A 13,080-nucleotide genomic window follows, 5' to 3' on the forward strand; every position below is an offset into this window, starting at 1 on the left:
AAACGTTTTTATTTTGCTGTGGGATATAATCAATAAATATCTACTTTGTCCTGCAGGTTTTCTTGTCGGACGCCAGTGTTCCTGGTGAAGGAGAGCATAAAATTATGGATTTCATCAGGAGACAGAGAGGTAGAGCTGAGAACTCAGATTTGTGAAGGTCTTTTGAAATATTGCTTTGATTTGTGGTATGATTGTTATTTGAAGCCTTTTCCTCTGGTGTTCTGTTTTAAATAAACAACTATCCCACAGATGCTTTAGAAAAGCCTAATATTAAGTCTAAAATGTGGTTAGAAAAGAGCTTCACTGGTCTAATGTGTCATTCTTTTCCAGGTCAGCCAAATCACGACCCAAACACGCATCACTGTCTCTGTGGAGCTGATGGTAAAGTGTTTTTTTTTCTTTCAAAAGCATTAAAGTGAATTTGGCCATTTAGTTTAAACTTTAGTGAGCAAAATTCTGAAAGTGTGTCCTTAAATACTTGTTTCCAAATGTCATTGTAACATCGGCATGAAATAATAAATTCATCCATGCACTAACTTTACTCTTCCTGTGATATGCTCACTTGATGTCATGTCATGCTGACTTTAAGCTACAGAACATGATTATGAAATCATGAGAGGGATTTATTAAAGTTATTTGGGTTTATTAGTATGTATAAAGGGATGTAAAACATTATGGCTGTAGTATTAATGCACTAAGTGGATGAATGATGAAACCCATATTGCATCTGATTAGTCTGGAGAGAAGATACTTCAAAATATGAATCTGACTGAAAGCTGCCATTATTAACGTTTATGAAGAACATTGACTGCATGTTTGTTATACAAGCGTTTTATCTTTGTACTTTCTGGATTTGCCATTATCTGAAACTTTTCTTGCAACTGTCTATAATAAAACACTTTAGAAGAATTTAATTCAGTAAACTTAATTAAATGTTTAACTGTCTCTTTTTTTTTTTCCTGTCTAGCTGATTTGATAATGTTGGGTTTGGCGACACATGAACCCAACTTTACCATTATAAGAGAAGAGTTTAAACCCAACCAACCCAGACCCTGCGCCCTGTGTAGTCAGATGGGCCACGAGATCAAAGACTGTCAGGGACTGGCCCGAGAGAAACAGGGCGAGGTAACAGACTCGTCCTCTCCGTCCCTACGCCCAGAACTTTACCTCAATTTATTGTGAACGTGTGTTTTGTGTCTCCTCTCTCAGCATGATGAATTTGCAGACAAAATTCCAGTATCAGAACAGGAGTTCATATTCATCCGACTGGCTGTGTTACGAGAGGTGTGTTCCAGTGTTTTTAAGCGTTTTATGCTTTTAACATTGTCTAAATTTGTCGGATTATTTTGCTAGTTTTAAGTCAACAAACGGAAGTTGCAATAGTCTTTTCCTCCCTATTGTGATGTATATCCGAGTGAAACGGCTTCTGGAACAAGATGTAGGGCGGGGCTTGATTTTGTCTGTGGTGAATTGATTGGATGGTTGTGGTTTGCGTTTGGTGGATCTTATGTGAGTGACAGGTTGCTCCGCCCTCATCATCAGAGAAGAGATGTCGCTGCAAGATTACAAGGACACATCAATTAAAAAAATGCACGGATAAATAATTTATAATAAATACTGCAATATTTATTAACAAGTTAATAGAATTCTATCAAAAGAAGAATCCATTTTGATTTCATGGTCACTAAACTAGATTTTTATGCTTTATAAGGAAAATGTTTGTGCAAAATTTGCTGCCGCAAAGCTTGGGTATTGTGAATTGTAAAAAATACCAAATTGGTGAAAAAACAGATCATGTATATTTATGTAAACATGTTTGTCTGTATATAATGTTTCTTTGCTCCACAGTATCTGGAGAGGGAGTTAACGATGGCCAGCCTGCCGTTCCCATTTGACTTCGAACGAAGCGTCGATGACTGGGTGTTTTTGTGTTTCTTTGTGGGAAACGACTTCTTGCCCCACTTACCATCTCTTGAGATCAGGTACGCTCGCAGAAGCCACTTTTGTTGTTTCATTGTGCACTGCAGTGAGTTCTGACTCTAGTTTGTCTTCAAACAGAGAGGGTGCCATCGATCGTCTGGTTGGCATCTACAAAGATGTCGTTCACAAGACTGGGGTGAATATTTACACGTCCATATATCCCATGCTTGAAGTCGACATGAATTTGCATTCATTTAATATTTTTTACGATGGTGTGAAATATATAATATAATATATACACTATATTAAGGGTTTTTTTTCTCTCTCTCTCTCTCTCTCTCTCTCTCTCTCTCTCTCTCTCTCTCTCTCTCTCTCTCTCTCTAGGGCTACTTAACAGAAAACGGCTTTGTCCATCTCGAGCGAGTAGAGCTCATTATGCAAGCCGTAGGGGTGGCGGAGGACAACATCTTCAAAAAGCGCAAAGACGACGATGTGAGACCGCACAATAAATGTTGTTTGCTGTCACCACTGTGCTGCCGAGGGCTTGTGACCTCTGACCCATTACACTGAGTTTGATACAGAAATGTGCACTTCATCAGCTCATCATAGGCTTTTATATCCTGCAGGAGAGTTTTAAGTGGAGAATGAAGGAAAAGAAGAAACGGATGAAAGTGAGTGAAAATGTCTTTTTGTTGTTGTGGCAATTAAAAAAAAATGTTGAGGTTTCTCAATAATTCCTTTTTGAAATGTCAACCCAATATGTATAAACCCACACTTCCTTTGAAAGCCAGTGAGTTGAATCAATTCACAAGGTCATTTAATTCAGCTGACAGCGGCTGAATAGTTCACTCACGTTGAATGTGCATTTACATCATGCAAATAACAGATTTTTATGGGGGCGTTTAGTAAGACTGGATAATAAAGCTAAATATTTTTTTCCCCCCAAAGATTTTTTTATAAAACAATTTAACACTTTACAATAAGATCTTGTTTGTATAAATTAGTTAACTAACTAGGAACAATATATTCTTACAGCCTTTTAGTCTTTGTTAATGTTAGTTCACAGATAAAACTTTTGATTTTATACATGTATGAGTAAATGCTGAGATTAACATTAAGATTAATAAATGCTGTAGGAGTTTTGTTCATTGTTAATGGTAACAATGCAGTTACCAAATGAAACCTTATTGTAAAATGTTACCAACAATTTTTATGCATCAATATAGCAAAACATAAATTAATATAGCAAAAAATATGTAGGTAGGTATGTAATTTGCTAGTTAAGTTGCTTAAAAATCATGATTTAATTAAATTTTACCAGCAAAATCATAATATATTAATACCAGCATAATAAATAGACATAATCATATATATAACTTTTTTGTTAATTATACTTGCACTCTTCCCAGGCGCAGCAGGGTCCATCGTTTGTCCCTCGTGGTCAGTTTGCCCCTCAGGCCCTGGGCAGCAGAGACAGACCCATGGCAGTGCAGAATGCCAGACATGCCGCGTATGAAATGAGGATGCAGGGCAACCAGCGCAATCAGGTCTGCTGTCACACTGCCTCTGTGATTGTCAATATGGGATACAGTAGCTTAACATGAGTGCAGCTGTGAACACCAGTCTTTTCATCCCATCCCTAGACATAAAAAAAAAACAAAAAAAAAACTTCTATAAAGAGCAAAGATGTAACTTTTGAACTTTTGAGAAGGCAAAGTAAGTACTAGAAAGCTGAACTAGAAAGCTTTTCAAATTATGTACACCGTTGTTCCAAGTCAGTAAGATACAAAAAAAAAAAAAAAAAAACTTTTATTCAAGCATGTATCTATTAAAGTGATCAGAAGTGATAGTAAAAACATTTATAATGTTACAAATTAATGCTATTTTAGTTTTTTCTTTTTTCTTCTGTTTTCTATTCATCAAATAATACAGGAAAAAAAGTATCTCACTGTTTCCATGCATTAAATTAAGATGCAAATCAGCATATTAGAATGATATCTTAAGGATCATGTGACACTGATGCAAAGCTGAATTTTCAGCATCATTACTTCATTACAATTACATCTTACAATATATTCACATAGAAACCAGTTATTTTAAATTGTAATAAAATATTACTGCGTTTACTGTAGTTTTTGATTGGTGTAGGATTTTGGGTGTTTCGGCTATTAGAAACGATATCTTAAAGTTTTGGTCACAACTTGTTGCTTAAACAACCTCAAGCTCATTTGTGTGTTTTGTGCGACCTGTACATTACTGTTAATCACATTCTCTTCACTTGCAGAACTCATCTGCTGCAGTCTATTGCTGCTTTTGTATGACTTTCATGCTTATTTTGTCACCTTGGTTGAATGAGCTGTTTCTGTATTTTTCAGGAAGCGGCTCAGTCCTTGAGAGCCATGATCAAAAATGGGAAGGCATGTATTTTTTTTCTCTCACTCCTGCTCTTTGTACAACATTTTTGAAAGGGCTTTATACTTAAGCTTTTGACAAACCACCTCAGAACATGACTGTCATTGAATTAGTGTATAAACAGCATCACTGTCCTTCCTCTCAGAGTGTTGCTGAAACCAGTGACAGCGTGGATACTCGTGGTGTGAAACGCAAAGCCGAGGACAGTGACAGCGAACCAGAACCAGAAGATGTCGTCCGGTAACAACACAACTCTTGGAATTCAATTCAATTCATGTTTATTTGTGTAGCACTTTTCACAATACATACCGTTTCAAAGAAGCCTTACAGGAAATGCGTGTTTCTACAGGCACCTTTGATAATAAATTACTCTAAATTGTATTGTCCATATCTACAGACATGTACACAGGGTTCCCACAGGTCATTGAATTTTATTTATTTATTTTTATTCAAAAACTTTCAAGGCCCTGGAAAGTTTTTGAAAATTAACGTACAAAGATACAGGTCCTTGATTTTATTTTGTGCAATAAGTTCTCAAATTCGGACGGTAATTGTTTCTCATGGGGTCGTAAGGTGTTTTCATAATTTACATGGGTTGGTCTGTGATTTTGTTGCCTTCTGAATCAGAATGTCAGTGTTTTTCTCCCACCACCCACGTAAAAATCCCTGGCCGAATTACCTAGCCTACTGTTTATTGACAAACAGGTCGTGTGGTGATTTAATTGCCGTCCGAATCCACATTTCTGAGTTTGCAAGAAGAGATCACTTCAAAATTCACTGTTTAAATCCTTTTTGATCTCTGCCGATCACCATACGTACGATAACTGTTGCGCTTAACTGTAATTCGCATGCATTTTAAAGATGTACTTTTTTTATTACTGAAATGCTGGAAAGTATTTACAAGACCAATATTTCATTACCCGCTCCACCTCAGTGAACAAAAAGGAGAAAGAGGAATGGGCTGTTATTGTGACAGCGATATATATGATCCAATTTTAAAATGTAGGCTATTATGCACAACATTAAAAATACAAACCATGCAGCTTTATTTTTTACCTTAATGGTGCATTGTGTAATATTTAGGTGGATCTATTGACAGAAATGCAATATCATAAACATGTTTTCAGCGGTGTATAAAGACCTTACTTAATGAACCGTTATGTTTTTATTACCTTAGAATGAGCCACTTGTATCTACACACACCGCAGGTCCCCTAACATCGACATGTTTCTACAGTGGCCCTGAACGGACAAAGGCGTTCCGTCACTGTTGTTCTTCGTGCAAAGAAACTAGCTAAAGTCAGCGAATAAAACACTGACACAATGATGAACAAGTAACAATAATATTCACAATAACGTATCGTTTTACTGAATAATTAAGTAAACCTAATTTCTTAATTGATCTTTGTAAAGAAACCTCATTGCTTAACCGGCTACTCTCTGCCGTCTCAGACGACGACATCTTTCCTTTCACTGAAGAAAATATTCTTAATTTTAATGCAAAACCGAAATACGACAAATAGAATATCAGATCTCTGTCATTGCCAAAAACAAAAAGCACAAAAAAAAGCTTTTCTGCATAGTTTTTGACACATGAAACTGTAACAATGTATCTTACAAGGTAACATGATGTAACCTTGCTCTCACTTGAAATGTCTCCCCACATTAAGTCCTTGATTTTGAGGGTATTGGACCTGGAAAGTCCTTGAAAGGTCCTTGAATATGAAGTTAACCAAGATGTGGGAACCCTGTGTACAGTTCTAAGATGATACAAATCATGCAGTTAGCTAACATGCATTTATTTAGGCAGTCCGTTATTAAAGCAATTATTACAAGTTGTATTTAAGGATGGTCCACAATGTTGAGTAGCTGTCTAATCATTTTTACTTTGGTAATATTTTCCTATGGACTCTTTTCACATTTCTGGGGTCCTCAGAAGCAGAAGTCATCATAGTTGGATAAATTTCTATGGTGGTGAAAAGAAACAAAATATAATATTTGCATTTCCATTTGCTCCAATAGGAAAAGAAAAAACCCACAATAGCGTTTCTATGACTTTTCAAAAAATGTGTTTTTTTCAGTGGTCAGAAGAGAGAAAGATGTCATGCAGCAGTATCAACTAGTTTTCTGTCATTTAATGCCAATATAGTGTATATTTGTTTTTCTGTTCTGAATAGAAGAGCGTATCATATGTAAAGTCCTACTAAACCCTTCCAGTTGTGGTTTGTTGAGCCTAAAACAATCTTAATTATACAAGCCTTCCTTAAGACTCCTTTTTTTGACTAGTCGTTAATGACACTATTGTCTTAGAGCTGCATTATTTGAATGAAGTTTGCATCATTGATTCTGTTACCTACCTGTTTATTATTGTGAATCTGCTTTGAAATTATCTATTTAATAATGTTCTATAGAAATAAAGGTGACTTGACTTCCACAAACTTCACACAAATCTCCGTGCGAGTCGTGCAGGGGTCTCTCGATGATGCGTGTCCGTACAGCCAGTGATTAATACAGCAAATGTTTCAGTGATTAGCTTTCCAACGCGGTCTAAATCGATTGGGTTCAATTGGTATTCATGGAGGTTTTCCGTGTCCCCGGTGGGACGCTGTAGAGGTTACACTAGACAGATGCAGCTCATCCTTGATTATGTGAGCTGCGTTTCCAGAGCATGTCAAAATATCCTGACCAGCGCTAAGGTGGAAAACAAGTTTCCCGTCGCCCCTTAATGGAGCCCGTCAAAGTGGGAAATTCTCATAGGCGTGCATATGCATAAAAGTGAACCCCGCTCAATTTGGCACAGGAGAGGCTGGTTTGCATTTAATGAATTCAGGCCTTTCTTTGGAGAAGACGACAAACTCAGAGGCGTGTGTATCTGTGACGGTGTTATAAATGTTTTTCACAGGTTATGGGAGGACGGCTGGAAACAGCGTTACTACAAAACCAAATTTGATGTGGATGCGTCAGACGATGAGTTTCGTAAGAAAGTGGTGAAGTCGTACGTGGAGGGCCTGTGCTGGGTGCTCAGGTACTACTATCAGGTAAATCACTGGTACACACACACACACACCTGAACCTGAAGGGTTATAGTCTTTAGAGTTGACCAGTCATTACAGCTATTTTCATGCCATTTAATGGATATTCTGCTTCATGCTCTCCTTGTGCATATTGATGCCTATATAATGCATGCATACTTTTTTGTGTAAATATGGATTAAAAGATTAAAAAGTTCCTAGACCAAGTAAGAGGCAGAATGTTTATGCAATTGTGAGCCTAAGGGATAGTTCACCAAAAAATGAAAATTGTCTATTACTCACCCTAAATTAAATCTGTACATCAGATAAAGCGATCATGCCTCTTCAGAAAATTTGGACTAAACCACTCAATTCATATGGAATAGTTTTACGATCTCTTTATGAACCTTTTGAAGCATCAGTGTGGCAGCTGTCAATGGAGGGACAGAAAACTCTCAGATTTCATCAAAAAGATCTTCATTTGTGTTACGAAGATGAACGAAAGTCTTATGGGTTTGGAACAACATGAGGGTTATTAATGACAGAATTTAAATTTTTGGGTGAACAAACAAGCTCACAATTTGCTGGTCCACAGCTCAGCTTCTGAAGCCATCATGAATATAACACATGGAGATGCACCGGTTTGCCAGCCATAAATAGGAACTGGCCGGGTTTTGCCCAAAATAATTTTTTGCTTACAAACTGCATTGCTATCATTTTCCAAAATGTAATTTGTGTGGAAATATTACGAAGTGTGTCACCTAGACGTTAACACAGGCCACAAATGAGACACGCCGAAGACAAATGCAAAGAAGAGAAGAGACACAGCAAGCTCACTGTTCACAATGCCTGAAATATCAGAAGAAAAATATAAATATTGATGGGGGTATATGAATGTATCTCTGAAGGAAACTGGCTGTCTTCAGAAAACTTTCGATGGCATTTTCTTTTCCTCTTACATCCATATAAATTAGTGTTTATAAGCGCTGCTGCTTTTTCTTACAGCAGTACCTAAAGAAACTCTTGCGGTTCCATAAGCGCCACCTACTGGCAGAGTTTTCATTCAGTCCGTCTGCTGTTTTTGTTTTGCGCAGGTGTGTCTTATGTAGCATAATTTAACAACTCTAAAGTCAGACCATTGTGTTTTTGCTTTAATCTTGAAATTATACAAAATTGTACAATTTAAATTAGATTTAATTTAAAAACAACTGCTCATACTACGTGTGTAGCATCTTTGTTTGGATCATGATTACATTGTGGTTGCCTCTAATTTTAAATGGCTACAAATATTTTTTTGTTTAAGGTCAGTTTGGCATGTTCTTGAGCAAATAAACAAATACTTTTGTTTAAAGAAAAAAAAGGCAATCGGAATTTGCCAATTTGCTTGTAAAAAAACTGAATTGCCAATGAAAAATCATGATCGGTGCATCATTAATTACACACTTATTTCCTACCTTTTATTCTTTTCTCCTTTTCACTTATGAGTTTGCACATTCTGTTTTAAAATAGATCCAGGAAATGTAACAGAATATCCCCTGCTTTATCTGTTTGTTCATCAGATCTAGGATCAAACAGCTTTGCGCTGTGTTTGCGCTGCTCTTTGAGCCAGTTAGTGTTATGTAGTTGAGTTTTAATGCAGGGTCTTGATCTTTAACTTTAAATTCAGTCATTAGAGCTCCGTTCTCTTCAGTAGATCTCTGGTTGATTAGAGTTCCGTGTGCAGGGATTTGTCCGCAGTAATTGGAGCTCTATATATATGCGTGGCCTGCACTCGCTCCATGTGCTCGCGGATGAGAGCCGTCCCAAGGGAACCGCTGAACAGATTCGTTATGGAGTCTCGCTGCTGTGTGAGATGCGTTTGCTCCTTTCAGCCACACATTCGCTGATTTACACACACACACACACACGCTGCCAAATGGTAGATGTTCAGGGCCAGATCTCCACATGGCTTTTATTTACCCATATTAGGGTGTCTATTTTTTCATTTGAGGTGTCACGAGTATAATTTCTATTGCATGGATTTCGTGCACCTTTTTGCCACTTGACAATGTCAGTTCTAATGCAGGAAATTAATAGATCGGTTGACTCTATAAAGCAGAAAGCTGCCACTGACTTCACCAGAGCGCCAAAGAGATTTCCAAATGCGTTGTCTCATAAATTTGATTTATCCAATTTACTTTTTTATGTCAAAATTGTTAGTGATGTTTATATATATATATATATATATATATATATATATATATATATATATATATATATATATATATATATATATATATATATATATATATATGTATGTATATGTATAAAAATGGATCACAAAGGCCCAAACGTACCATCATAAAACAATCACTAACAATTTTGACAAATTTATTGGATATGGATTGATTTATTTTTATTTAGAATATTTTAAAGCAAGACATTACTGGAGAGCTTATTTGTCTTTTTTTTGTTTTGATATAAGGTAATGAACTATTATACAGTTTATACAGTTAAAAGAAGGCCTATAAATAATTAGATAATACAATACAGTTTGAAGCATAAATATTTTTTTTAAAAAGTCCAATTTAATAAAATAATTGTGATTGTTGAGTATTTCTCTGTCTATCTCTCTGTCTATATATAAATATATCTGCTAAATGCGACAAAGGCACGAAGATATTAAGCAATTAACATTATTTTCTATACAGCTGCTTTTGAAACTGTTTTGTGAAAAGCGCTAGACAACCTACATTTACCTACATATGTTGTTTACAGAATGTAACAATGCCTCACATGGACTTCATAAACAGCTTTGAGTGATGACTCGGATGAATCATTGAATCTTTAGAAAAGATTAATTGTAATGTACCATTTGAAAGAACTGATTTTCAGAAATGAATTGACTGTAAACCTCAGTAGAAAAAGTGGCAGAAGTCTGACTAACAAAATTGCCCCTCTTTTCTGGTTGGTTTTGGATCAGTTTTGGGGGGATTGTACATTTTAAAAGCGGATCTACTTTAAAAAATAACAATTGTAAATGTTTGAGTGCGCTAGCATGTTAATGACCTGAAAGGTAATAGACATGGACTAAATCCACAAATTTGGGTGTTTCATGAGTGTGTTTGTGTCTTTCGTTAAAGCCATTTTGGTTCTCTCTTAAACTGTCTGGCCTAAATATGCCCTCTGGAGTGTTAATTGAGCTGCAAATTTGATGGTGTATCAAGGTCTCCCATTGAAAGGGCTAATGGAAGAGGTCTTAAAAATGACTTGGGTTGAAGGTCTTTCAAAATCGAGCATTTCTGATTGAAGTAACTGAAGATGTATTTAACTTGTCTTTGTGTGGTACGACAGACTGTCTCTGAGTGTCTGGGTTTTTTTATTTGTCACAGGGTTGCGCATCCTGGAAGTGGTATTTTCCCTTTCATTATGCTCCGTTTGCCTCCGACTTCAAAGACATCAAGGGCATGTTCAGCGATTTCGAGAAAGGGACCAAACCGGTAATTTGAAACGCATTGCATGGTCACACAAACTCTGTTATGGGTGATTTTTTTGTTTTGTCCTTGTGTTCCTGATGTGTTCACTCCCGATTTACACAATGTCATCATAATTCATCTGCAGTTCAAACCTTTGGAGCAGCTCATGAGTGTATTTCCTTCTGCCAGTGGAAACTTTCTGCCGACGACATGGAGAGCTCTGATGACTGACCCAGTGAGTGGCAGATTTACCTCTGACTTTGATTTACCTGAAATTGTTGGGAATTTGATTTGAAATAGACATGGATCAGCAGATTTATTCAACATTCATACATTTAAATTTAGCTATATCTATCATTAAATGTATGAGACAAGCAATTGGAAATTCTACTTAAAATATGATTGAAAAGTTGGCTTAATTTTTTTTTTTTATTCAATCATTTTACATGATTTAAATGTCTTTTAAAAATTATTAAACAAACTTTTTTTTTTTTTTTTTTTTTTTTTTTTTTTTTTTAATGCCTAGTCCTCCATAGTCGTGCACAGTAACACCAAAGACATTTGAGAGTGTAAAAAAACGTTAATTTCTAAATGTTCTTTCTCTTTGAAACTGTCTTTATCTGTCTTTAACAGGAGTCCTCAATCATTGATTTCTACCCTGATGACTTTGCCATTGATTTGAATGGGAAGAAATACGCCTGGCAGGGTCAGTGCTTAGCCTTGAGCTTCACAGAGTGCCATGAGTGCTGTATTGTTTTCAGTCATTGTGATTTTGGTCTTCTCCTCGTGACAGGTGTTGCTTTGTTACCGTTTGTGGACGAGCGGAGGTTACGCGCAGCGTTAGCAGAGGTCTACCCTGAATTGACCCCAGAGGAGGGTAAGACATATACCTTCATAGCCAATAAGCAGTCGAGCAGAAATACTTGCCGATCCATGTTCTGTCCTTAACTCTTTCCCTGCCATTGATGGAATTTTCCATCATTTGAGACAACGCTTCTCTGCCATTGACCGAAATTTTCTGCTTTCCGTGTTTTCGGTTAAACTATTATGCATCTTCTGAAAGAGTACATTTATGCATTTTGGCAGATACTTTTATCCAAAGCGACTTGCATTTCAAGGTTCACATTTTTACATTCTTATCAGTTCTTGCTTTCCCTGGGAATCGAACCCATGACCTTGGCGTTGTAAGCAGATGCATATGTAAAATAATGCGATCATCGACATTAAACAGAATATAAATCAAAACGGCCTAATGTTACTGAATGAAATGTCGATCGAGAATGAGCTATAGGCCTGTGAGGCTTTGAACTCGATCTACTCCATCTGTGTTTTGATCATCATTGGTATTAATTCCATCCAGATGTAGTCTTTGATTTGTTTAAATTGTTGCTTTTTGTTTATGAAACTTACCCACATTCAAATGTTGATTCAAAAAAAAGAATGCATGAACCTTGAATAAAATGGTTTTGTTGTTTAAAAGCAGAATGTCTGTTCTTTCTTTGGATATATTGCTTGTTCAGATATTCATACAACAAAATATTCTGGGGGTCAGAAATTTTTGTGTGTGAGAAAATGATCAAAAAATGCTGGTGGTGGCTGGCAACTTTTTTTCAAAAACCCTGGCGGGGAAAGAGTTAAATTATTTTCTGCTTTAAAGTGGTTTATCTTTGGTGTTATAATCTTACTGTACCATCTGATGGTTGTTTCCAGTGAGAAGGAACAGTCTGGGAAGTGATGTCATGTTTGTTGGGAAGTCCCACCCCCTGTGCGATTTCCTCCAGGAACTCTACCGTGCAGAATCTCATGAGGTACTGGTCTTCCTCTATATAACCCAAACTTATCGTCCAGCTGAAAAGTGAAAGTTTTTGATCAATTAATTATGATAATTATAAACTGCCAATAAATATAATAAGATTGAGATAAAATGAAAGATTCTGTTTCTGCAATGTTCTCATTTAAATTCTCTCAGTCTGTAAATGTCCAATGCTCTCTCTTCAAGGCCACTGAGATCCCTGCCGAATTTTGCCATGGAATCCAAGGTATATTAAATCTAGATGAAGACCCTATTCTACCAGATAAGTAAGGAGACAACACATTTATCTTTTGTTTCTTTATGACTTTGTGTTTTGCCTAGGGGTGGGGGGGGTTGGAGAAATCAATTCACATATGAATCACATATAAACATATCACATGTAAACATTTGGGAGCAAATCGGATGTGTAACATTATATTAGATTATCCTGTTGCCATCTGTTTCATTAATTCATTAATTCGACTTTTGTA

General features: G+C 36.4%; 1 protein-coding gene across 1 annotated transcript in view; it reads left to right on the plus strand.

Moving 5' to 3' along the window:
* xrn2 (5'-3' exoribonuclease 2) overlaps positions 1-13,080 on the plus strand; it is a 32,668-nt gene that overhangs the window by 5,236 nt on the left and 14,352 nt on the right. Inside the window, exons 7-24 of the mRNA XM_081378723.1 lie at positions 57-129; positions 331-381; positions 968-1,125; positions 1,210-1,284; positions 1,849-1,982; positions 2,059-2,116; positions 2,305-2,412; positions 2,547-2,591; positions 3,330-3,467; positions 4,296-4,337; positions 4,478-4,572; positions 7,234-7,369; positions 10,714-10,821; positions 10,943-11,032; positions 11,431-11,503; positions 11,591-11,674; positions 12,508-12,605; positions 12,797-12,876. Of these exons, the coding sequence (XP_081234849.1) occupies positions 57-129; positions 331-381; positions 968-1,125; positions 1,210-1,284; positions 1,849-1,982; positions 2,059-2,116; positions 2,305-2,412; positions 2,547-2,591; positions 3,330-3,467; positions 4,296-4,337; positions 4,478-4,572; positions 7,234-7,369; positions 10,714-10,821; positions 10,943-11,032; positions 11,431-11,503; positions 11,591-11,674; positions 12,508-12,605; positions 12,797-12,876 (1,646 nt within the window). The remainder of the gene's footprint in view (positions 1-56; positions 130-330; positions 382-967; positions 1,126-1,209; positions 1,285-1,848; positions 1,983-2,058; positions 2,117-2,304; positions 2,413-2,546; positions 2,592-3,329; positions 3,468-4,295; positions 4,338-4,477; positions 4,573-7,233; positions 7,370-10,713; positions 10,822-10,942; positions 11,033-11,430; positions 11,504-11,590; positions 11,675-12,507; positions 12,606-12,796; positions 12,877-13,080) is intronic.

Source organism: Scardinius erythrophthalmus, assembly GCF_964197995.2.
Source record: "Scardinius erythrophthalmus genome assembly, chromosome: 11".
Taxonomy (NCBI): Eukaryota; Metazoa; Chordata; class Actinopteri; order Cypriniformes; family Leuciscidae; genus Scardinius; species Scardinius erythrophthalmus.